The sequence below is a fragment of the Gallinula chloropus genome (assembly GCF_964237585.1).
Source record: "Gallinula chloropus genome assembly, chromosome: 1".
Classification (NCBI taxonomy): Eukaryota; Metazoa; Chordata; class Aves; order Gruiformes; family Rallidae; genus Gallinula; species Gallinula chloropus.
Genome location: NC_140085.1, coordinates 127,752,397 through 127,778,398, shown reverse-complemented (window position 1 = coordinate 127,778,398; position 26,002 = coordinate 127,752,397). Strand labels below are relative to the sequence as shown.

General features: G+C 56.0%; 1 protein-coding gene across 3 annotated transcripts; it reads right to left on the bottom strand.

Annotated features, from left to right (window-relative positions):
- Positions 1-1,119: 1,119 nt before the first annotated feature.
- Positions 1,120-8,746, bottom strand: ARX (aristaless related homeobox). Of its 3 annotated transcripts, XM_084279353.1 has the most exons (6): positions 8,488-8,746; positions 6,544-7,261; positions 5,112-5,157; positions 2,889-2,958; positions 2,627-2,804; positions 1,120-1,478 (listed from the first exon to the last, which is right to left on the bottom strand). In XM_084279353.1, the coding sequence occupies exons 1-6, from the start codon at positions 8,678-8,680 to the stop codon at positions 1,238-1,240; spliced, it is 1,446 nt and encodes a 481-aa protein (XP_084135479.1). In that variant the 5' UTR covers positions 8,681-8,746; the 3' UTR covers positions 1,120-1,237. The 3 variants fall into 3 exon arrangements, with proteins under 3 accessions (XP_084135479.1, XP_084135478.1, XP_084135480.1); XM_084279352.1 differs by having other exon boundaries at positions 2,627-2,958; XM_084279354.1 differs by lacking the exons at positions 2,627-2,804; positions 2,889-2,958.
- Positions 8,747-26,002: the final 17,256 nt, after the last annotated feature.

Here is a 26,002-nt window from a genome sequence, read left to right as displayed (position 1 = left end):
TTTTTTTTTCTTTTTCCTTTTTTTTGTTAAACATATATTCTTGTTTATTTTCTGATCGCGGCACTTCTCCACCGGGTAGCAAGGAAAAGTGTTAACAATAACGACATTACACGGAAAAGTACTGTACCATCGCCTCTTGAGGGTTTCAGAAACCTCTACAGTTAATAAGTTAAATAAAGGGTTTGTACATAAATATTTGTCTAGGAACCCTATTATATCTACAACACAGTAAGAATCTACAGAATGACAAACTTTTACAACACTACACTGAGTGCAATTGTTTTATAACATTTCAAATATACAAAGCTCTGTTCTTTTTTTTTTTTCTTTTTATAACAATGGTATGTACAGAATCAATAATCACAGTTTAGTGACTTAAACAGTCCATATTCTAGCAGTGTATTTCCCTTTGGTTTGATATAAAAACCTTGGTTGGTGTGGTGATAAAGAATATAACAAGAAAAAGATATACCCCTTTCCCTTAAGTGCACTGGTTATCTTACAGCATCGAATTGACTCCCCGTCTGCACTGGCAGCATCCTTGGTTAGCGTATGCAGCTCTCGCTGCGACAACGTGTGAAATGGTTCTCCAGTGCTCCTAACAGACCAACGTAACATCCCGGGATGTTATTTTAAGAAGTTGTGGGTACCTTCCCCCCTCCTTTGTTTTGCTTTCTTTTTTTTTTTCCCTTTCTCTTTTTTCTTTCTTTATTACAATTCTATTTGTTTCTTTTTTCTTGCCAGATAAACAGAAGGAAAAAAAAAATTAGTGTAGGTAACACTAATATATAATAATAACTTCTATTAGGGCTTTTTTTTTTCTCTTTTTTTTTTTTGTTTGTTTTTTGTTTGTTCCCCCCACCCCCGCCCCCCTACCCCCTCCCACACGCTCAGAGAGGAAAGGAACGCGCCGTACACCTAGGAAATGTACCAGCCAAGGAGTTACTTATTCCGGAGCTTGCGAATGTCGCTTCACTCGTGTGAGGGCCGAAGCGAGAGGCGCCAACTCTCCCCAAGTTCCCAACTCCAGAGCCTGCCACGGCCTCAGCCGCTGGGCCTCTTTCTTTTAACTGTTATTATAGGTTCCCCCCCTCCCCCGTTTGGTCGTGATTCGCGCTGTCCGAGGTGACCTTTACTCGTCCGCGTATTTACCCTCCTCCTCTCTCTCTCCCCCCCTCTTTTTTCTCTCCCCCCTAAAAAAAACCCCAACCCGAGCCCCGAGGACGGGCACCGTGTCTTAGCACACCTCTTTCCCCGTGCTGTTCCCGGGGAGGATGTTGAGCTGGGTGAGCTGGGCGGCGTGTTCCTTGGCCTTCAGCCGCAGGGCGGCGATGCTGGAGGCCCGCCGGTCGGCGGCGGCGCTGGCCGGGTCCCCCAGCCCCGCCGAGCCCACCGCGCCCTCGGCGGCCGGCGCCGGTTGCCGCAGCAGGGCCGCGGCGCTGGAGGCGCTGCCCAGGGGGGCCATGGTGGAAAAGAGCCTGCAAAGGAAGCAAGAGACGCCCGTCACCGCCGCGCCGGGGCCCACCGGCTCCTCCCGGACCCTTTCCCGGGAAGCGGGGACGCGAGGGGGGGACACACGGATGCGCTGGGGGGGAAAAAAAAAAACAACCAAACCAAAACCCATCAAAAAAAACCCAAACCGGCGGCGCTGGGAGGTCAGGGCGGGGGGAGGGGGGCGAAATATTGGGGGGAAGGAAAGGAAGAGGAAGAAAAAAAGAGGGGACAAAGCAATCGGCTGAGGCGGATTCTTCCCGTCTCGCCGCTCCGGGTACGGCCGGGCAGGAGCGGGACGGGCGGGGAGCAGCGCCGGGGCGGCTTTCTCCCTTCGCCAAAAAGACACGGGCAGCCCCCAGCCCCACGGAGGCTGCGCTCTCCCTTCCTCCCCCGCCCCGTCCACTAACCGGTCCCCGTCCCACTCCGCCTGCCGCAGCGGGCCGGGACCAGCGTCCCGCTCCGCGCCCCGACGGGGCGTCCCTGCCCCCGGCTCTGGCGGCAGCCACCGCCGCCCCGGGGTCCCCTCGCTTTGGGCCGCTCAGCAGCGCAAGGACGGATCCCGCCCCGACAGCAGCGCCCGGGGGATGCTCGAACGCACCCGGGCCCAGCGAACACCCCCAGGGCGGAGAAGGCCACGAGCGCTCGCAGGGCAACCTGCGCCCCTCGAGTTGCTGCGTGAAGGGAACCGGCCCCTGCGGGGACCCCGCCCGGGGGGTCCGTCCGGACTCCCCGAGCCCGCCGCGGCTGCCCGGTCCGGCCGCCCCCACGAGGGACTCGCGGCGGTGAGTGGGGGGGGGGGGAGGGGGTAAGGGAGAGAGAAGGAGGGCGTGAGAGCCGCTCTCGCCCAATGAAAGGCCGGGGCAGAAGCACGTGACCCGCGCGGCGTCCAATCGGCGCCGGCCGCCGGCGCTCCGAGTTCGAACTCTGGGGCGGCCCGCGCGAGACGCATCCTGCGTGGGGCCGCGCGCTCTCTGCCGCGCGGGCCGGGCCGGCGGGATGGGGGGGGGGCAGGGGCAGGGGGTGCCCCTCCGGCGCGGCCCGGCCCGGCGCCCCCCCCGCACCCCCACCCCCACACACCCTCCCCCGCCCCGGGGTCCCCCGAGCTGCCGTGTCGCGCGTGGGCGGGCGGTACCTGCCGAAGGCGGGGCTGATGAAGGCGGGGTGGCGGAACACGGCCGCGCCCAGGAAGGTGCCGAGGCCGAGCGGCGTCCCGCCGGGGGGCAACGCCGCGGAGCCGGGGGGCGGCGGCGGCAGGCTGGGGAAGGCGGCGGCCGCGGCGGCGGCGGCGGCGGTCCAGGCGGAGTCTAGAGCTGGGTGATGAGGAGGGAAAGGACTAGCATCAAGGTATGGACTGAGGGGGTGAGTTGCTGACAGGGGACCAGGGAAAGGCAAACCTGGGGGGTGTGTCTGAGCCCCAGCCTTTTCCCTCTTCCGCCACTTAGCCCTACGGTTCTGGAACCATACCTGAAAGCCAAAAGAAAAACCGGTTTTAATACGCCTGGCCCGCGCCCTCGGCGGGGCCAGCCCCGCGGGAAACACAACACGCACCGGCCCGACGGCGCCCGCTCCGCCGCCGGGGCGCACCCCGGAAGCAGCCTGGCGGCGGGGAGCGACCCGCGGCACCGCCGCGCTGCGGCTCCGGGCGCTGCGGACCCGACCCGGGCGTCCGCAGGCGGCTCCGGTGGGCGCCCCCCCTCTCCTCCTCCCCCACCACCCTCCCCCGGCCCCGCACCGGGCCTCGGGCTTCCCGGGAAGCGGGGGAGGGGGCCAGAGCAGTGTCCCCCGGGCACGCCGCCCCCCGGCAGCCGGCAGGTCGGGGCTCCGGGCGGTGCCGGCGCGAACGGGCGCTTCGCAGCACCGGGAAAACGATTTCCCGGCGGGGCCGAGCGGGTTTCTATCCCGCACCGCACCCGCAACAGGAGCCGCGCGGCTTTTATCGCTGAAGCGAATTATTTACGAATCGCATCGCTAAAAATCCGTGAGGTTTTTGTTACTTTTCCTTTTCTCTCTTTTGGGGGTTTTTGAGGGTTTTTTTCCTTCGCCCCCCTCCCCTTCACGTTTAGAACAAGGGGGGAGACACACACACATACGACACAGGGGTTTCACTACCGCCTGAAACGAAGCAGTAACTGGCGAGGGAGCCGAGGCACGGAACGGGCGTTCCCAGGCTGCCCGTGCAGCGGCACTTTCACCCAAGTTAGTTCGGGTGCGGCGGCCCCGCCGTCCCTTGCCTCTTTCCCCCTCCCCCAAACGAAAATCGTCAAGTTAGAGGGGCTCAAACCGGGGGAGGGGAAGGGGGGAGGGTGCGGTGGGGGAGGAAGCAGGGATGGGGAAACTAAAACCACCGCATTTCACAGGAAAATAAAATGATCCCTTAATGGCTAAGTGCGAGGCATCGCACGCACCTAAGGAGCGGGACCTCGAGAGAGGTAACGGAGGCACATTTTTCTTTGGCGGGCTGGCGTGGGCTGAGTCTGCCCCGTTAGGCTCGGCTTTTGTGAGCTCAGCTTGAGACACACACACACTTCCCCCCTCCCCTTCTCCCCGGGAAGCAAGGGAGGCGGCTGCGCCGCGGGTCTCCCCGAGCAGCAGCGCGGCGAGAGCGGGTCCCCACGTGTGCCCGCCGGGGTCCCCCCACGCAGGAAGAGGCGTCGCGTCGGCGGGGAAGCCAACAGCCTGGCACGGAGGGAGCGCCTCTCCCAGCTAAAACTCAATTAAGCAGGCTGTCCTCGCCGCAATTCCCCCTTATTGAATTAATAAGTCTGAGTACACCCAAAGGTAAACGAAGGGGCTCTCATAATTCATATTCCCTTAATTACATCTTCTCTCGTGAATAGAGGGGAGAGAAAGGGGGTGCCTTTCTTTTTTTTTAAAGTTATTTAACTTTCCCACGACTCGTTCCCCTGAGCTGAAAATACTGATTTGCTGTCACATCTCTGTTTGACAATGGAGAAATGTGTCAACAGAAAGGAGGGGACAAATCTCATCATTAGCCCCTCTAATGCAAGAAGCTGTTGTGTATTAAATGAGCCATATGGAATTTATTATGCTTTATCAGCGCCCGATTTTAACTGTAAAGTGATTTGCTCAGCTTCCAACCCAGAGACATCTGTTTTCTGTTGGCAATCAGGGCATCCCAATGTTTATCGTCTCTCTGGTTATGAGACCCGGGTTGGGAAATGCACTCTGGTATGGGGCGACAAACACCTTTAATAGCATTGCACTCACTCACTATTAGATCAATGCAGGCTTATTGCTATCAAAAATGGGAAATCAAATAGCATTAGCCAGCTCCTTGTGCAGGCGGAGAGGAAATCAAACAACATTTCGCCTTCAAATGGCCCTGTTTGTTCTAGCACTAAGTGGGCTTTTATGAAGCCCGATTGGAGATTTGATGGCAGCCAAATACCCGGCTTGCGGCCGAGCGGGTCTCGCTAACAACCGTGGGGGCCCCCCGCGTTTTAATCACACGGGGCTTCGCCCGGCGACGGCTCGGCCCTGGCCGGGGCGGCCGTCGGGGAGGGCCGGGGACACCACCACCACCCCCGCCTTCCCCGCCCCCCTTCACCCCGGGTGCCGCCGAGGGACACCCAGGTCCCGCCGCCGCCGCCACTCACCTGCACTCGGGCTTCGGTCAGATCGAGCCTCATGGCCAGCTCCTCCCTGGGGGAGACACACACGCCGCCGTCAGCGCGGGGCACCGGCCGCCCGCCGAGCCGTCCCCCCTCAGCCCCCCCCGCCCCCCCAAGACCGCAGCTCTGCACGCCAAACGGGCCCGAACCCCCGGTGCCCGAGAGAGCCGGGGCAGGGCATCCGGCGGACACCACTCGCCGCCTATCTCAGCCGGGCTCCGGGGACGCTGAGCCGGCCACCCGTAGGGGCTCCCGACTTTTGGCATCCCCCGCTCCCCAAATTCAGCCGGTCCCCGCCGCAACGGCAGCCGACCCCGCTACTACATGCGGCGGTTTGCATCGCCACAATGAAGGCAAATCGGAAACCGCCGAGGCGGTAGAAAACCCCCCTCCCGTCACCGCTGTGCCCGAAAGAGGAGCGCTCCCAGCCTAACCGGGGCCGCGCCGCCCCCGCCCCGCTCCGAGCGGGCAGGGGAAGCCCCGGAGGAAGAACCAAAGCCGTAAAAACACCGACCGAAAAAAAACCCCACCCCAAAACAAAACCAAAAAAACCCTAAAACCCACAAGAACCCCCCAAACAAGCAAACAAAAAAATCCCATCCCGCGATATGTCCGTACAGACACCTCGGGCAGCCGGCACCGAGGTCACGGCCGGAGCCAGGCAGGTGCCCCGAGGTGAGTCCCGCCGGCGATGCCCAGCACCGAGGGCGGGGGAACAAAACGTGTCGTGTGTGTCCCCCCGCGTAGAACCCCCCTCTCCTCGGTTAAAACGAACGAGAAACCGGGAGGGTTTCCTTCATCGAAAAGTGCGGGTTTCGGGGGGGCTCAGCCCTCCCCTGGGCGAACGGAGAGGGGTCTGTTTTCAGGGAGCGCGGGGAGTGGGCAGGCGGCTCTGCCTCGCTCCCTGCCTTGCTCTTCCCGCGGCTGAACCGCCGGCCTGACCCGCTGCCACGGGGCTCCCGTTTTCAACGGGAAAATGCCCCCCGAAAGGGCGGGCAAAGCCGGGCCCGGGCCCCTCGGGAGCGGCTGCGGGCAGAGAGAGGCCCCGACGTGCCGGGACGGTATTTTTAGGCAGCGGCGCTTTGATCTTTGCTCCTGCCGGGGCTTCCCCGAGCCGGGCCGGGGTCCAGCCCCACGGGGAGCGCGTAACCGATCCCGGCGCCGGTTACAGCGAGGGGGAGGAGGGCAGAGGGTAAAAATAGCCCCCGGCGGCCGTCTCCAGGCGAGCCTGTCCTGCCGCTGCCTGCCCCAGGTCCTCCCGGAGCTCGGACCTCTTCCCCTGTGCCCTCCAGGCCCGGGGGTGTCCGAGGCAGGTTTGGAGGCGGGGGTGCTGCACGCCGCGGCCCTTTCCGTGTCGCGTCCCACCCCGCCCAGGTCTCGCCCGTTCCGCGCTCGGCCGGGGCCTCGGTGCCGGTACCTGGTGAAGACGTCGGGGTAGTGGGTTTTCTGGAAGGCCCTCTCCAGCTCCTCCAGCTGGTAGCTGGTGAAGGTGGTGCGGTAGCGGCGCTGCTTCCTCTTGAGCAGCCCCTCCTCGGAGTCGCTGCCGGCCGAGAGGCAGACGCTCTCCTCGCCATCCTTGCCCTCGCCGTCCTCGGGGTGCAGCAGCAGCTCCTCCTTGGGGGACAGATCCCCGCCCTCCGCCCCGGGGGCCGCGGCGGCGCCCCGGCGGGCCTCCTTCAGCAGCCCCCCGCCGTCCTCGCCCAGCAGCTCCTCCTCCTCGTCGTCCTCCAGCTCCTCTTCCTCCTCGTCCTCCTCCTCCAGCATCTCTTCGTCCTCCTCCTCCTCTTCCTCCTCGGCGGCCGGCGCGGCGGGGCCCGGCCGCTCCTCGACGTGCGCGGCGGGGCTGCCCAGCTCGTCCCGGGCGGGCGGCGGTGCCACGAAGGGCGCGTTTTCGCGGTAGCTCTTGCTGCGGCTGATGCTGACCTGGGGCGCCTGGCTGATCTTCAGCGTGTCCCACGGGGCGGCGGCGGGCACGGGGCCGGCGCCCCCCTCCGGCCGCCCCTCCGGACGGTCCCCCCGCGGCCCCGCCGTCCCCGGCGGCAGCAGCCGGCCTCCGCCCGGTCCGTAGAGCCGGCGCAGTTTGGGGGGAAGGTGCAACTCGGCCGGCTCGAAGGGGGGGCTGCCCTTAGGGGACCCTGAACCGGGAGGGGGAGGTTGGTTAGGAGGCCGCAGCAGTGGGACGGGAAGGGCAGGCATGAGGGGAGAGGGGTGCGGAGGAAAAAGGAGAGAAGGGCGGGAGAAAGGGGAGAGAAAGAAAGACATGGTCAGTGGGATCAGCGCGAAGAGCCCAGGGGGAGACCCCGACCCCGCAACCCCTCTTTTGGGCACCGTTTTCCATTCAAGCACCAAAATAAACCCCCTAAACCCGAAACCCTCAGGCCCGCGTCGCTGCTGCCGAATTTCTGAGAAGAAATTCCTCTCGGCCGCAGAGCCCGATCCGGTGCCCCGCTCAGAGGCGGGACAGGCGCCGGGGGGCTCAGGCATCGGGCAGTCCCGGGCCTGCGCCTGCACCTCCTCGGAGCCAGTCACCGCCGGGCCCTGTCCCGCACTGGCGGGGCAGCGCCGGCTCCGCTGCCCCTGCCCTGGGATCCTGCGGGGGTTTTTTTTTGTTTGTTGGTTTGTTTTTTTAATTATTACTATTATTTTTATTTGGTTTTGGGTTGTTTTTTTTTTTTTTTTAAGCTCCCTCCTCCTATGGTCTCCCCCCGCTCCCCAAGTTTTTCTTTTGGTTTTGGAGGAAGGAAACCCGCCGGGCTGTGAACGCCGGGAAAACGGGGAGAAGCGGGAAGGGAGGCCGCCCGCCGGCGCTGCCCGGCCGGGCTGCCCGCTGCCCCAGACGGGCTGCTCCCAACTTGGGGCCAGGGGTGGCGGCTGCCGGGGTCCCCCGTTATTGCGCCCTGCCCGCTGCCAGGCGCGGCCCCCCAGCTCCCTCGCCGAGACCCGTTAGCGGTTTAAGGCGATCGGGCGAGCCTTTCCCTGCGCGGATCACAGCTCACACCGGTGTACGCTGTCGTTAAAAGAAATTACTCGCGTATCGAAAGAAAGGGCGCCCTGAAGCAGCGGCACCCGGTCTGCACGGAATCAATCCGCCTGAATTTCGGGCACGGCTCTGGCCGCGCTCCCCCGGCAGCACAGCAGCCGCTAACGAGTAGGTTAACGGGGTAAAGGCGGCCGCGGCTTCGACGCGGCGCCTGGCCGGGCGGGCAGGGAGCGGAGCCAGGACCGAGCGCTCGGCTGCGCGGGAAGAGGTGTGGAGGGGGGGGAGAAGGCGGGGAGTGAGGGGGGGCAACGCAGCCGGCCCTGTCCTGCCCGACGCCCGGGAAAGGGATGGAAGCGAGCGGCACGGGGCGGCGGGGCTTACCTTGCGCGGCCTTGTCGGTGTCGGGGCGGGCGGCGATGGCGGGCAGGCTGGGCGCGGCGCCGAGCAGCCGCACCTTGCAGGGGCTCCGCCGGCCCAGGATGCTGTCGATGCAGTAGGAGGACAGCAAAGTTGGCGATTTACTTTTGCACTCGGGGCGCTCGGCGCAGCTCTCCTCCGGGTAAGGGCCGCTCATGGCGGCGGCGGGGCCGTGCCGTGGGGCCGGGGCGGGCTGCGGCGGCGCGGACGCCCCCGCGGCGCTGCCCTGTGCCGCCGGGACGCCCGTCACGGGGGGAGTGAGCGGCGGCCGCGGCGCTCTTGAGTCCCCTCGGCTCCACGTGCGGGCAGCCGCCCCCTGATTGGCTCTCGGCGGAGGCCGGGCGGCCGCCGACAGACGGCGCCCGGCAAACCCCGGCTCGGACCGCCCCGGATCGGCGCCCGCCCCGAGCGCTGCTGCCCCCACCGCCACGCCCCGCCGTACCCCGCCCTGCCCCGCCTCCGCGCCCCGCGGGCGCCCCGCTCCGTGGGGGCGGCAGGCGGCCGGGAGCCGCTCGGGGGAGCCGTCGTGGGCGGCGGGGATGGGCGGCGACGGAGCCCCCGCGGCGCGCCTCGCCCCGTCTCCCCTCTCCCCGACGGCGGCGCCGCTCCCGGCCCGACCCGGCCCGGCGCACGGACGATGCCCGGGCGGGACGCGGTGGGCCCCGCTGGGGGATCCGCGCCGGGTTTTCCCCCCGACAGCGTCCCCCCCCCACTGACCCACCCCCACCTCCCTCTCGCCCGGTGCGGCGCTGCGCAGGGGCGCGCGCTCGCCGTGCCGGCAGCCGGCGTTTGAAAATAGCGGGGCCCGCAGCCGGCCCTTGGCCCTCACAAATACCTGGGCGCCGGCTGTGGGGGAGAGGGCGTGCGGGGGAGCGTCCCTGGGGCGGGGCGGGGCGGGGGAGCGGCACGGTGCGGTACCAGCCGGCATCCCCGTCCATGCCCCGAGCGTCCCCGCCGCTCCCCCGCACGCACATCGACCCTCAGCCGGCGCTTTCGACGCCACTGCTGGGCCCGGAGACCTCTGAGGGGAGTTTAATTCCCCTCTTTTCCCTCCCCTGCTGGGCGGCCGCTTGCCCGGGACAGGTTCAGGCTCCCCCGTTTGAGCAGGTCGGGCTGGGTTTTCACCGGCACCTCTCCAGCTCAGACGTGCGCTCCCGGGCTGGGACCCGCGCAAGCATCGCCACGTCGGAGGGGCCGGTCACGGCCACGCCAAAGAGGCCGGGTGATCCCCGGCCCCGCAGGAGGGACAGCCCCGTTTCCCCTGGTCGTGCCCCAGTTCCCCAACTCTCCCTAATTACTTCGCCAGCGCGAACTGGGAGCAGAGATCAGCAAGTGCCCGTGCGTGTGGCCGTGATGGCGTGGGCGCCACGCCGCTCTGTCTGTGCCCGCGCCCGTGTGCGCGCACACACATGCACAGTCCCGGGCTCTATAAGTGTCCGTACGCGCCGTGAAGGGATGAACGTTACTCCCAGAGCCGCCCCCCTCTTGCCCCCGTCGTTCCTCCCGCCTCGTTTTCCTGGGGCCGGGGGTGATGAGGCGAGGAGAGCCCCGACGTGCGCGGCAGGAGAGCCCTGCGCTCCCCGGCGGGGCGGCCGCGGCCCGAGCCAAGTTTGGGGGTGCGTCCGTGCCGGGGACGCAAAGCTGCTGTTTGCCGTCGCTGCTCGGCTCCCGGAACCCTCTTGCCATCCCCCGGCACTGGTGGCAATTAATTAATTATTTCAGTAACTGAATAAAAAGTCACCCCCAAAGCCAAACCAAGGAACGACAATTAAAAAAACCCCCAGGAGAAATGGAAGACCCAGGGGCACCCGTGGGGAAACGCGGCGCGCAGGGGAGCTGCCGCCTCTCGCTCCCTCCTCGTCTGTGCCGTCCCCGCCGGGGCTCGCTCGGGAGAAGCGGGCGCAGAGCCGCAGGCGCGGCCGGGCCGGGAACGGCGCTCCGGCGGCGAAGGAGGCCGGCCGGCCGGCGTCTGCCTTCCCTTTGCCTTCCCGGGTGTCGGCCGAGCCGTGGCACCACGTCTGGGAGAGCGGGGACGGGTAGGGCTGCGGCGCCGCCTGCCCGGGGTGGGCGGGGGGACCGGAACCGGCCGGGACACAGGCGATTAGCCGGTGGGGACGGGGCTCCCTCGCCGCGGCAGCTGTGAGGGCTTCGGCAGCTTCGAGACCTGCTGGTGGCTGCCGACGGAGCGAGCCGGGGCTGCGCCGGGCGGGTGCCGGGGGCTGTCAGGGAGGCGCGGAGCGCCGGGAGCCCTGCCGCGGCCTTTCGGCCTTCTGTGTCTTTTCACCGTTCCGTCGCCACCCTGTGCCCGGACCGGGCCGGGATGGGCGGGGCGCGGAACGGGATGACACCGCCTGCTCCGCGGCCCGGCAGGCCCTGCCCGGGGGAGAGCGGCCCCGGCCGGCCCGGGATGCGGGGAGGGCCGGAGGCAGTCCCGCTCGCAGGCGAGGATGCTTCGCGATGCGAGCTCGCCTCTGCCAAGTCACTTTGTTGTTTTATTTATTTTTTTTAAACAAACTTTCATTCATTTATGGTCTCTCCCTCTCTTTTTTTTTTTTTTCCTTTTTTTTTTTCCCTTTTTTTTTTCTCCCCTTCCCCCTGCAACCTGCTAATTTAACACTGGAGCGCGTTATTGCAGTGTTAGGGGGAGAGAACGAGAGAGAGAAAACAACAATACTGCAATGATCCAAATGATACAGTAGAATTATAGCAATTATAGTTCTGCTCGGAGAAGAAAACCTTGCTGAGCTCAGCCAAACAAACTGATGCCTTGCGCGGATAACAAGCCCGGGGACTGACAGCCGGTGCTGAGAGAGGCAGGAGGGCACAAACGGAAATATTTGCCTCTTGTCACTCCAGCCAGCCTAGATTAACACCCTCGACTGCCGCTGCCACAACAATATCCGCTCCGGCTCCTCGCACCCGGGGCCTCCGCGGTGGGTTTCGCCCCGGGCGCCGGCCTCCGCGGCCCTCCGCACCCAACCTGCGCCCGGCTCCTCTTCGGCCCCGCCTAAGAGCGGGGACGGCGGGGGAGCCGGGCGGACGGGTAACGGCGCCGCCGTCCCTGCCAGGCACCGGCCGCCGGGGCCACCGGCCCGCTCTGCAAACGGCAGCTTCCTACCGCAGGAGCCGGCGCATGGGAGGGGAGTCCGGGGCGCACGGCTCCCCCCTCCCCGGCTCGGCCCAGGCTCCCTGCGCCGTTATCTCCTCCGCCGGGGCAGGGGCGCCCCCCGCTTCGTTTCTCGGGGAAGAGCCGGGACAGACCCGCGGCTCCCCGCGGTGCTCCCCGGGCCCCGCAGCAGGGTTGCGGCCGGGGAGACCCGCAGCTGGGGCCGCGGGGCCGCCGCCCGACGGCTGCCGGTGGCGGCCGTGCACCCACCCCACCTGGGCCTGCCCCACACTCCGGCGGCCTCGGGGCCCCGGGTTTCCACTGGGGTTCGAGTTGTTCGGGCTGGGGGAATTTTTGTTGTTGTGGTGGTTGTTTCGATTTTGCGTTGTTTTTCTTCCCCCCCCCCCTTTCTCCTTTTATCTCCCTCTCTCGTTACCCATCACCCCCGTGGTCCGACCCGCTCCCCTCGCCCAAGCCACCCTTGCCAGGCGAGATGGCGGGGCTCTGCCACGCCTGGGGAAGGGGGTTCGGCCTGAGGCTGAGCTGGGACTCAGCCGCGGCGGTTCGGAGCCGGCGGAATCGTTTCAAGACTCGGGAGCGAGATTGTTTTGACCTTTGCAGGGAACAGCGGCTGCCTCGGCTGGAGAGGAGCATCCCTCGCCGCGCCGGGCCACCGCCGGCCCAAGTTTGTCACCCTGAAGCCCAGGGAGGAACCCCCGGTGCCCACACAGCCCCCGCTGCGTCCCTCAGCCCACGCTGCGGCTGCCGAAGCCGGAGACCCCTCCGGCGGGTTCCCGCTCCCTGCGCATGGGTGGAGCCGCCGCGGCAGGCGCAGCCCATAGCGGGGCTTCAACGCCGGCTGGGTGGGTTCGTGGTGGGGTTTTTTTTTCCTCTCCCCTTGCGATGGGGAAGAGAAAACGATAGCAACTCCTTAAAATCCTCCAGAGCTTGATTTATCACTATTTATTTTGTGTGTGGTTGGGGGTGGGGGGGTGGGGGGTGGGGAGAGGCTTGTGCAGAAGCCGTAGACAGGTACAGAAAATCTGCGTTTCATCTACCTGTCCTCCCGGGTTTCTCTGTGCTTCCTCCCCCCGCCCCTTCCCTCGACGCGCTTCCCCCTTCCCGCTCCTGGCTTCGTGCTGGGAGAGCCGTAGCCCACCCCGGGGTAACCCAGGGGTGGGGAACGGCAGAGCCCGAAGCGCACGCAGCCGCGGGCGCGCAGGAGAGCGGGACGCAAACCATCGGTCTTCGAAGGATGCAGTTTGGCTTAGCTGCGATTAAAATAAATAAATAAAATATATATATGTATCCCTCCCCGCCCCCCGCCCTTGATGTTCAGGTTCACGGTCCTGTGCTCAAAAGCACTACTGCCGGGCATGGGGAGGGAGAGATGCCCGCTCTCCCTTGGTACCCGGCAGCGGAGAAATGCCTGGTGCCGTTTAGAGATGACGTCTTGGCACGTGTATGTGCCCCTCGCAAGCCTCATGGCATCGTTATCTCACTGCGTATTCAAGGCGTATTTGTCACCTTTTTGGAGAATGCTGTTCCAGACCCCCTTCTGGGCACAGCCCTGGCTTTGCACACTTCGGTGCTGAACCCGGAGATGGGCAGAGGACTGCCCTTAATTGCAACAGCAGAACCAACATCGAAGCCACTTTGCTTACTTCTGCCAGAGTCTTGTTAGGAATTAAAAAAAAATATATATTAAATATTGGCTAAAGACCAACAATGAGTAATGAGGCATCGCAGCACGGCCGCACATCCCTTACAGCCACGGTCAGACACCTCGGGCAGAACCAGCATCTCTGTGCTTCCCCCGGGGCTCTGCCAAGCCTCTGGTCACCTGAACATACCTCTGAGTTCAATGGCTTAACCACCTACCTTCTCATTTAAAAGTAGGAAGACTGTCACAGATTGGTAATTTGAATGTGGAATAATCTCTGCCCAGCAGCGATCACTGGGACACTGCACCAAAATTGCTTTGCAGGCTGGTGTTGGACTCCAGCATTCAAATCCAAAAGAAAAATTCATTTTGCAATTTAAAAAAAAAAAAATTAAATCTTTTTAGGACTCCCATCAGACATTTTCACCCGTTCCTGGGGCCTGTGTCCCTGGACATGAAGCAGCAGCACCTGCCCAACGGGTGACCAGTGAAGGGAGCCATGAGGGGAATGGGGAGTCGGGGGGGTGGGGGAGAAAGGGCTGCCAAGTTTGACCTGTGGGTCAGCTCCTGTGACCTGCACCGAAACCTGGCAGCCCTCCCCCCCAGAGGGCAGGAGATCATCTGTGGTGTGTGTACCTGCATCCTGACGCCACAGCTATGTGGACTGGCAAGGCTGGGTTAGTCTGGGACACACCAACTTGCAGTGGTGCAGCTTCTCCGCCTGTGAAGCAGCCCCAGCTTTTGTTGCTGACTTCAGTTTTGGTGCTAGCTCAGGGAGCAGGTCCCGCATGGACTTGCATAAGGGCATCAACAGTGCTGGTGACTCCAGAATAATTCTTCATATACTTAGTATGTAGTCTGTGCTGATGTGTGGACAGAACCTGGACCTTGTGCCATAGATTTAATTCCAAAAGTATTTTTTAAATCCTTTTTTAGTTGGTTGTCATTATTTTTTTAATTCCTTGGCGGTTTGTTTTTCTGTTAACACCATTTTCCCTACAGAGGACAGCAGTTACCTTTAGGCAAATGTGTTTCACATTTATTTCCCTGCTTCTGACAGCTCAGAAGTTCTCCTCTGGTCCACACTCCAGAAATTCTCCCAGCTCACTTTTGGGTTGGCCTTTTTTTTGTTGTCTTGTTTTGTTTCCATGGCCATGAGACCAGGACAGGCCTGCAGTGATGTCTCTGGGAAATCCAGCCACTGGCAAGAACTCCATTGGATTTATAGTTACCGCATTTAACTTACCTATTCCTTGAGCCTCACTGCCAAGCTGACACTCCTGGCAGTGACTTGGAAAAAAGGAACAGGGCATGCAGCTAGGTGGTACAACCTCTCCGCAGCCCTCTGTCCCTCTTGGAGGCCATATTCCGTCCTGTCCTTCGTGCCTCAGGTTTGGCTTTGGGAGAGCTGGGGCTGGGCAGAGGCCTGTGCGTGCCCTTTGCTGGCATGTCATCTCTTCCAGGTCACCAGCCTTACTGGTACTTCACAGCTCACTCTCTTAGTTGTTCCTAATTTTGGTTTTGCTCCTAAGTGCTCAGGGGCATAAGATTCCCCTCAGGGTTTGCCGTTTGCTGACTGAGGCTGGTGTGCCATCAGTACCGTCTCTGTCCCTTTTGCCAGCTTCCTGTCCTGTCACGTTGCCATCTCGAGTCCTTGGAGTCCTCTAGCGGCCTTTTCCAGGGCTTTATATTTTCCTGGGAGACCCCTGCCTCTCCCTTTTTTCCTCTCCACCCCCTTCCCGTGTGTGAGCCCTCCCGAGGACCCCAGCTTCCCCACACCTCCACAAGCTCTGCCTACCCTTGCCGACTGCACCAGGAAGCGATGGGTTTCCTCACACCACGTGGCTTCGAATCTAGACCATCACGCTTCTAGAAGATGTATTTTCGCCCAGTGTAAACTGTTTGGATAAATACGAGAGCAACCGGGTGGAACTCTCCATCCTACGACTGCGTCTTTCAGGGGATTGGGTGACAGATGGAGATAACGGTGCTTCTGACCCTGGAAAACCCACGGATAACAGCTCACATGGCTTTCATTTCTCTCCTTAGAATTATTAATGCCTTAAGTTGCAGTGGTCTAAAAAAAAAATAAAATTAAAACCTCGATCATAGGCTTATTTAACATTATACCTTCTGTCTTGTTTTCTTTTGTAAATGCTGACTAGAGCCGAGCAAAGGCTTCATAACAAATAATTTATTTGTCAGATGTGTTCTGTTCTTCTGCTGGCAGAATACCCGTGAGCAGGAGCATCGTCTCCTCAGACGCATCTGTTACCTAAAATGCTCCGGCGGTTCCTTTAAACGGGCAGCAGAAAGGCCCCACTGCAAGTGGATTCCGTTGTTCAGCAGGAGTTGGTCAAATAACCCCCCCCCCCGGTTACGGTTCCTGCTGCCCGCCCGTTGCGCCAGCAACACGCCGGTTGTGCACATAGGTGTGTGAACGTGGCGGCTGCCGTGCCTCAGCTCTTCTGGGGGCAGCTCTCCCCACCCAGGGCTTCTGCAAGCCCTTCGTGCCGCTGAAAGGCGAACGCTCCACGCGCCGCAGAGGGGGTGTGAGCGTAGCTGGAGCGGAGCCATTAAAAATTCAAATGAGTGTTCGATGAGCAAAGGACATTCCCCCCCCCACCCCCGCTCTCTGACTGGCTCCGGTGTGACCTTCATGCGGTGCTACGTTCTATTTCAGTAAGTGCAGCCGCGCAGGGGCAGAGCAGGAATCAAAAATGAGCCGGAGAAGGGCACGAGTTGGAGCCGGTCTGGGAATTTCCTTGCCTGGGTGATGCTGCCCATGAGACCAGGGTTGCTTAATCCAGAAGCGTGGCTGAAGTGAGGTAGGGTTACAGGAGGAAGAGACAGCAAACTGTCTGTGAAGCTGTTGGACCATTCCCCTCAACCGATCTGACTTTAAGAACCACCATACTTATCATTACTGTTTTCTACATTCGTGGACATCATTGCTTCTGGCTGTCTCTTAGGGAGTGCCTCTAATCTCATACAGATCTTTAAAAAAAATCTCTGGCTAGGAAAGATCTGCATTTCACAGAAGGGAATGGGCTTTTTTCCCAGAGGAAGCTGATGTTCATGGACACAGGGAGAAAATACTTCAATGGCCTTACCTTAGGAGCCTGTCTGCCAGTAGCCTTTTTGGTGTTGTCACCTTTAGGTGGAGCATCCCTGCTCTGAATCCCATCTGGATGCTGGTCAAAGGATCTATTCTGACAGAGCATCCATTTCTAATCTGTTTAAGATGCTGCATCCCTTTTAATACCTGATTTGAAGTCCTCCGTGGTGCTCTGTAGGAAGAGGGATGTTTTATGAAAATAAACCGTGCTGTGTAAGTGCTGAGGTGTGCTGAACGAACTTGCTGTGTCCCAAGGGCAACACCTCTGAGAGACACACAAAGTAGAAACCTCCTAAACCGCGCTGGGGACAGTCAGTCGGGAGCGCAGCAGCAGCTTAATAGCAGCAAATCATGTAGAAGTGAATAGATGGAAGAGTTTCTTCCAAGGTACCCAAATCAGGCACAGTTATAAATTAGACTTGTAAAGTAGATTGAAATGGGAAGGCAAAAATGAGGAAAATCTGATGTTCTGAAATAATTAAGAATGGAGATGTATTCTCAAAAACGTCTGTGCTAACGCTAGTTGTGTGCCTGAGGAACATGATGGCTGGGGCCGCGGGCGTGCGTGATGTTAGGGGAAAGTATGAGTGGGTTGGTAGGGAGCAGAGCGCTTCCTTCCAAATTCAAAGGGTGGTTGGTTTTTTGTGTAGCTTTTTTTTTTTCCCCTCAAGGGAAAAAAAAAATTCAATTTGATTGTAAATTGGCTCAGCAGTTCCAGCAGCTGCAATTTGTTGGACTGTTGATTTGAAGTTTTCCATTCAAAAATAAACTAAAATAAAAAAAACCCAAAACAAAACAAAAGAAAAGAAATACGTGCTTTAAGATTTCCCATTCGTACACAGTTCTTAGGAACTTCTATAGACAGATATTTCCAGTCAAGTGCAGGGATTGTAAAATCTTGAAATCACGGGGTATAAGTTATTATTTGGAATCAATGCAACTTCTTGTCTTTCAGCTTTTTATCAAGCCTTGAAAAAGACTTGGCACTTACAGAGCTCAGCCATTGTTTCCGTTCTTGAAAACTAAAAATAATATTATGGAACCACAGAAAAAACTAACTTTAAACAAAAGACGCTGGATTTAACTAAATTATTGCTCCTGTGTTGTAACCCTTACTCAGAACCTTTCATTCCTCCAGGCAGTGGGGTTTTTCTCGTGAGCGGAAGCACATTGGTACGATGGTTTTTGTGTTGCAACCCAGGTAATTGCAGCACAAATAAGTCAAGGCTGTGGCTGGACTTTCTGGTGAGCCACGGGTTTCTCAAGAAGCCTGTTGGCTTCCTTCAGCAGAGGACGTTTTCTCCCCTCAGCATTTGGTGTTGAGATGGTCAGGAAAAACGTCTTTTTTCTTCCCTTTCAGCAGGAGCTAGAAGGGATGGTCTGGCTTTATTCTGGCTTCAGTGGTTGTTTTGGGGTTTGTTCTAATATTATCAGAATGCCTGGAGGATTCTGAAAATCCTCAGGATTTCTGAAACTGAATGTGGCTTCTGATTGTTTAAAATTTGCTGCACGTTAGAGGCTCTTCCATGGACCCATCACTTGGAATGGTAACGCATGTCCTCCTTCGCTGAATGCAATCATACAGGTGAGAATAACCAGGCCATCACTCACTGACACCGATCCTAATTCCTCATCCTCTGAAAGGGGCCCAAATCAGATTCTCTTACTGGGAACAAGGCCTTACAAATTCAATGGGCAAAGGGGTTTTCAACACTGGAGGTGGATTCTGACCTGTGGTGTGGCAGTCAGAAACCAAAAGCCTGTGATACGAAAAGCAGTTATTCTTTTTTTCCCTCTTTCTGCAGAATGTAGCAGGAAGATGGGCTGAGGAGCAGGCAGCTTGGCCAAGCAGAAGGTGTTTGGCAGGCTGTGCCCAGTTTGTGCAAAGAAAAAGAAAAGGAGTGATCATCCAGAGAGAAGCAGGCACGCTTCGCTGAATTGCCACCAAGTGCTACAAAGGAGAAGGGTATGGGCATAGTGGTAGGAACTTAGGAAAATGTTCTTATGTACAGACTGACAACAGCAGTCTGAATCCAAAGGTAACCTCATGGAGTCACATGGAAGGATTATCTGTCAGGGAAGTGTCAGGGCTAGATCAAGCCCACCAGGATTCAGTGGAAACAGGGTTATGATTTGGTATGAAAAAGCAAGTCCAGTTTGTATTTGCATGCATAATAAAAAATTAATAATCCGTGTTCAGTCAGTGTAAGCTTTGTGACTAACCTAAAAGCTATGCAGAACTCAGCATGCTTTGTGATCTCTGATACTGTTAAGGAGGTCTAAATGATGCAGGCTACCAAGTCTTGCTTTCTACAGTGTTTCTGGAAGTCCAAGTCCATCTGGATGTCACCAGGGTTTGGTGGCTGTGTCACGGGTTGAACATATGCCTAAATCTTCTGCGTGTGTTTATTTTGAAAGTATTTTAGAATAAACTGGGGCAGATTCAGAAACTGATGGTCCAGGAACATGGCTCTGAAGACTTCTCCTTGGCCATCCGTTCTCTCTGGGGTCTCCTTGGAAGAGAACCATATTGGGCACCTTTTGAAATAGCAATATCTTTATAGTAGAGCTCAGATACAGTAAATACCACAGTAAATAGCACCGATATTTATGACAGAAGACTGATCTCTTTAAGTTTCTGTGTGGATTAAAGGTTCTTATGTGTGTCACATCCTCTGAAATGTATTTCCCCCACCCACTGTTCCAGACCAACAGGTGCACACAGTTTTTGTGCAACACTCCCTCAGCGGCAGTTTCACAGTTGGAGGCCCTCGGCCACATCACAAGGCCTTTATTCTTCCACAACATCCCAACAATACTTGGGGTCCTGCTGGTGGAAGGACCTTGGGCTTTGCCCTGTGCCACTGACCAGGACCAAGCCAAAAATCAGCGACCTTGAGCTGCAGAGGTGAGAGAAAAATCACAGTGGCTCCTACAGCCAGCCCTCTGCAAAATGGTTGGACAGAAAGGATGATGGGAAAAAAACCCAGTTTCATGTTAGCACCTGGTAACCTTGCCAGATGTTCTCTGTATATTCAAGAGATCACCTAGACATCTAATATTAAAAACTGATCTCCTTTGCTCTGGTGTGTCAAGCAATCTGGTCGCACATAGACATGGAGACCTCAGTCAAAAATGGTGCCAGAAACATTTTACCACCGAGAAGCCATTCAAGGTTCATGCAGAGTGAACCTCCTCAAAGAGCCGGCGGGTCCGTGGAGCATCGGAACGCATGGGCTTCTCTCCAGAACCAGCGCTGCAGTCCGAAGGTGGCACGGCACACCAGGAGGGTGCAAAACGCAGCAGAGACGCCATCCTCACATCACTGTCACTGCTGCGTATCAGCACAGCCCCATGTCACAGCGCGGAGGGAGGTCCGGGGTGGCATTCAATTTAAGCTTCACATCTATTGGCTTTCTCCTCAGCCCCTTGTGAGCATCGTTTGCTTCAGATACCATATCCACTAATGAATTTTCCCCCCCCCTCCCCCTTGCTCACACTTTAATTGCGGGGTGTATGTAATACCCTTAGGAACAGCTATTGCCACCTGTATTATTATTTATGCTGTGAAAACGAAGCTTGTGGCAATAGATTTATTAACGCCGTGCCCTGGAATCACACGAGTTAACAGCTTAATCCTGTGATTGTAAACACTTTTCCTGACACGTTCAAGCACCATCCGTGGTTTTTTTACTTCGCATTGGGAAACTGGGAGCTAAAGCAGGTCACAGTTTCTGTGGAAAATCTGCCTCTTAAAAATACAAAATCAAAGATCACCTAACGAAGAAGTGATTTATCCATCTAATAGTGCCTGCCTCCCGGAGCATAACGCCTTTTGCAAAAGAAAGAGTTAAACAAAACATTTATGCAGTATAAACTTTGCTCCTTAGCATTAAAATGCACTTTATTCACACTGTAGATTTCTCTTCCAGCCACGGCTATTGTTTGTCACTAACAGCTAGCTTTTGTGAAGTTAATAAATGTGCATAATAAGGACATAAAGGTATGGAGAAGTAATACTGTAATCCTTTTGTTTGGATAATCAGTCTAATGTATGCAAATTAAACCTTATTAGTACTAGGGTTTTGTGTCTGCTTATCAAAATGTGCCATTTTCATGAAAATTGGAAGTCCATTATATAAAGTTATTATTAACAATCATTTAGGAATTATATACGGTATGCAAATTAAAGTTGATTACAACTAATTAAGGGCTTTCTTTGTTATTTGACCTTGTCTGCTTTTTATGTAAATATGTTTCTTTTGGTCTGGCATATTTTTAGACTCAGAAAAGTATATTAAGACAAGTTACATTATGTATTTTTAATATATTTTTGTATTGCATAAAAAGCCCCTTGCTATTGTTTAAGAGCCTGGTTTCACGCCGGGCTCTTCCGTATGACGATGCGCAGACACGCGTGCCTTGTGGCGTTGGGACGCCTCTGTGGGATGGACCAGCAGCGGATCAGCAGTCACACACTTCCAAGGCCCTCCAATGGTTTAAGGAGAAATGATCCAAAAAAACGATTCACCCCAAACTCCACTGACCCTCTTTGTGAAATATAACAACAGCCTCCACGCCAGGGTCGCCTTTGTTCTGCTACTTACCGAGCTGGCTGAGCCTTAGTTTGGAGGCTGCAGTCACAGCTAAGTGATAAGCCATCGGCCCCTACTTGTAAGGGGGTGTTGTAGAACTTAATCGCTCGCCCTTATCCCTGGGACCACAGATCTCGGGATAAAAGACTTTTAGCACAGAGAACACAAGCGAGCTGAGGAGCAGCAGCCTGGGGGAAGATTTGTGTGCCTGTCAAACCCAGAGAGGGTTAGGCATTAAGTGAGATGGAAAAAAAAAACAAAGAAAACCCTAGAAATCTGAAGAAAACTTGGGTGAGTGGAATAATATTTCTATTAAAAACAACAGCAGCGTGAGATGATACAATTTTGATGTGTTTCGTACGTGGAGAAGAAACCTGCCACGTAAGGCAGTCACCAGTGTGGAGATGGGAGATGGCTTTATTTCGTGGTGTGTCAGAAAAAGATGTGTAATCAATACCTTCGCACTTCCAGGCTTCCAGTCAGAACAAAACATGCAAGAGCAAGGAAGACTGGAAAAGAAAAGGTTGAGACACGAGGTGTACAGGGTAGGAATACATTACAAATATGTATGAAATTTGTCATCACACTCTTTGAGTCTAAAACATTGGGATCTGCAGAAAGGTAAAGGATAAATAATGGCATTTGGGGAGATTTCTGCAGCGTTGCTCACCTCTTTGGCACAACAGGGTGGGCACAGGGAGCCATTAATGCTAGAAAAAAAAGCTTCTGCATGGGCAAGGTTATGTATTTAAGCATGAAACTGGGGGTGTGCTTGCAAACCCAGTTAGTACTCTTGCCTTTCTACATCCCTAGTTATCTTGCAGTTCATGTCAGGTAATCACAGACCCACCTTGACTGGACATTCGGGGCTTGCAAGGTCCCTCCCTTCTTGTCTATAGGAAGGTTTCCCACCACTGTACCCTTGCAGGCATAGCTTGTGCCTGGCTAGGCGAGGTCTGGCCTCTTGAATGCTTGGGGCTGGGTGGTGTGGGAGCATGAGTGTTCAGACAGGATTGGAAAAGGCAGGCACATGGGTCAGACCAGGATACTGCATCCTGAAAAGGGATGGTGAGGGTCTACTGTAGGTGTTTCTGTTCTCCATTCTTCTTTGGAGCTGCTCAGGGCACAGAAAACGCCAGCTTCTTACTGCTGAAGGCCAATTCAGAAAGCTCTTTCTTTGTCCCTAGCAAAAGTGGAGGCTCCTGCCCAGCTATCCAAATCCCAAGGAACTTACCCAGGAGCCTCTGCAGCTGGCCAAAACCCCACCAGGTTCAGAGGCTGGGTCTTGAGTATCTGCTGGATGGGACGTTGCAAACTGGCAATGACTGGCACGGCTTATTCAGCAACTCTTTAAGGCGATATTGGAACAACTGGAGAAGCTGGTGAGTTGTTCCCTCACAGTGGGACCACAGGGTGAAATTCAGCTGGCGACTTACTACCATGAGTTGTCGAGGGCTACAGCAGGGACATTTTGCTCAGTGCTCTGCTGCTGGTGGGAGTCAGAACAGCCAAACCACGTCTCTGCTGCATGGAGCAATGTCCGACCTCGGTCACCCTCCCTTGCAGCTGGCAAAGTGATGCTGGAGGCAGGAATGGAGCAGTCTCCGCCACAACAAGGTGCTAATCGTGGGTGCAGGCTCATTTTGGGGACGAGCAGATGGGCTGCCTGTTGCCACGCTGGGCAGGGTGGCAGCCTGTTCACCCAGGAGGGAGGTGACCAAGGCCTGAGTCAACGCTCTTGCTGAATGGGTGGCACCAAAAAGATGTGACAAAACAAAGTCTTTGTTTCAAAATTTTTCTGGCGAAGAAAGAAAAATAATCTAAAAAACCCGTAATTTCCTCTCTTCCAGCTAATAAAATGAGCGTTTTCCACCTCAGTGTTGGGAACTCAAGGCATTCAAAAGGTGGAAAGCGAAGCAAAGAAGGGGTCTTGAAAGATTTTCTCTAACAGAATAAGGATGAAACCCTGATGCCATCAAAGGTAATAATTCTGGATTTCCCTCAGGGAAGTGAAAGTCATTGTCGTGTTTTTAAAATAGTTGCAATTTTCTGTCTCTAAATAGCACAGACTACAAAATGTATTGCAAGGGGAATATAAAAATAGTCAAACTCTTCAAATCTTTTAATTCAATGAGAATGTAATATGCAATTAAAATTAATTATCTCATAATCGAACTGTAGACACTGATTATTGCATCATTTTCATAAGAGACATGCATCTTAACTTGCATAATTTCTGGTATCTCTGCAGAGTTAGCTCAGGGAAGGATCTGGGCCCAAATGTATTCATGTCTTAGTGCTCAGAGTGGAGCAGTTGTGGCTGGGTATGGCTTTTCCTCCACAGAGTGCTTTGAGCACCTCTTTGTGAGGCAGAGCCTCTACCCTCGCCCTTGGTGAGCAATCCATTTCCCCCACCCCAGCACCTCCAAACCATTTCTGTTGCCCCATCTTTTATTCCCATTCACCATTATCCCCCTCTAGCTCCTGAGCTTCTCCACCTAAGACCTGTCTGATGCCTTCTGGCTTTTTTCTTTTTACGTTAATCTCTAGAGCTCTTCGTTCTTCATCCCATAGGAAGGACCAGGACAAACCTGTATTTCACTTTCCTCCAGCCAAAGCCCTCAGGCAGAGGGCAGAGCTGGGGCAAGACCTGCTGCTGCCCACCACTGCAGAACAGAGTGGGGCAAGGGCAGATGTACCCTGAGCTGGCAGGCTGTGGGGACCTTCTGTGGGTGGATTTCTCTCTCTCTTCAGTTCAGCCTCCCAGAACATTGGTGTTGAGGCCAGGTGAGTCACCTGGGCCTCTTTCCTGATGAAGTTCATGAGAGGCTCTCCGGGGTAAGGCACCCCAGACCAGGTTGGTACATGATGGGGCAAATGACCTCTAAAAGCTGCTGTCTGTGCTGCCAGTTACCGAAGGAGCTGAGGCAACAACTGGCTTTGAAGTGTTTACGGTTTGGTGAGATGAATTCTGTCTTCTGAAAAAAGGTGATGGTGGAGACTCTCTGCTCTGCATGCTTCTGAGTCAGGTAACATGGACATCTTTGTTACATGAGCGAGGAGTCATTGAGCCTCTCATGTCTGTTGATCCCAGACAGGCTTAAATATTTACTCTTTTTCAGCAGGTATCTTCAGGTGGTGATAAATTCAGAAGTACAAGGGTCTCTTCAATCACCATAACCTCACAGAGGTTGTCACCCACCATAGGTGTGCCCAGGCTACCTATCCTGAACTACTGAGATTTGTGGAATCACACTGACTTTGCCTGATGCATTTTAGTTCTGTCTTCATAAATCATCCCTTGCTCTTCTGACACCTGGCCCTAACACAAGAGGCATTCCTGTTTTCAGCCTTTTTTTTTTGTTTAATACAATGTCAGCTAGTCACTACATATGTTTCTTTCGTGTCACAATCTAATAGAGCTGAGTGTGTTTCAGGGCTTGGTTCTACTGCCTGTTTGCAGTACGGCCTCGTGGTGGGACCCTGAGTGGCCTGGGGTGTTGAGGTAGAGCTGGATGTACCTTCACCTTATGGTGAATTCTCCAAAGCAGAACAAAATAACTTAAAACTCCAGGTTCTATTATAATACTCAAGCATAGTAAGTAAGTTACAGAAACAGAGAAACATAGAATGAACGGGAAAGACAGAGTAGAAATAAGAGTTTTGTAAATCAATCTCCCATTGTCCACAATGTCTTCACAGGTGACACCCTGCTTTCAGGCCTAGTTTCAGCCACCTCAGTGGCTTCATGGGTTGCAGCAACCTTTTCAGAGCCCCCTGAAGGCTTATGATTCCTATGACAGTTTTCTCTCCGCTGCTGGGTCTGGGCTGCTACACACATATATTTTGTAAGATCTTCTAAAGCATCATTACAGTGCCTTTAAACAGACCCCCGTCACTCCCCAGGGGAGCTGATGAAAGAGGCTGGGGAATGTCTTGTCCTGGTTATGCCCTGCTAATGCCTTACCTTCACAGTTCCAAGTTTCATGCTCAGTAGTTGTTTATCCTGTTCATGTGCTATGCAGTTTCTCTGAGGGTTTGTTTTGTTGGGATTGTTTTGGTTTTGGTGTTTTGGGGCTTTTTTTTTAGGTTTGAGAGACATGATGCTCCTCTCCTTTTGGACACTCCTGTCCCTCTCTCTGGAATTTGCTCCATCGTGCTTTGGCCAGATGCTCTTACGCAGGTTCCTGTATATCTTCAGCTCTTTAAATTGGTGTTTCATTTGAAAATGATTCACTTCTGATTTAGGAGAAAATTCTTAGGATGGGGTCTGAGTAAGCCAGGCCTGTTTTGTCATAAGTAAGGAGCTGCTAGTTGTTTTCAGCAAAGGCTGCTTTCCATAAACAAATAAAAAGCCTTTTACTTCTTCCCGCACCGCGAGCTGCAGGTGAAACACTCCCATCTGTTTGGATGTAGGCAGGTACATCTTTCTTGCCTGCAGTGATGCATGATGTGGTCTCTGATTTTGATGATACCACTTTAATAGCCCTGGACTAATTTCCTTGAAGGTAGGCAGGAACAGTCTAATTTGCTCTTAAGACATTGATACCATTAGGCTGAGACTTCGTGACATCTCCAGTTTCTCACTTTCCGTTAATGACTGCATCCTGCGCTGGCTGGAGTCTTGGTGTGGCTGGTTTCTCCTCCTTCCCAAGAATCCTCCTTCCTACCCCATCTTTGCAGAATACATCTGCTGAAAATGGCTTTTTTTTTCCTCGGCCTCTGTAACTTGTTCTGTGCAGGGTGGGTTTTTTTTTAATAACCACCTCAGCTGGCTGGGATCTCTGTGGTCTCTGCTGACCTTTGGGAGTCGTGCAGATAAGGTCAGCACATAAGTGCTCTGCCTTGTTTCCTTCTCACTGGGTGGCAGGAGCCTCCTGCCCAGCGCTGCATGAGCGATTCTTCCCCGTGTCTTGGACCTACGTTTGCCGTTCGCTGCTGCTACTCTGGATGGACATCTGGGGAAGCCTTGCTAGGTGCAGTAGGAATCTTTTAAT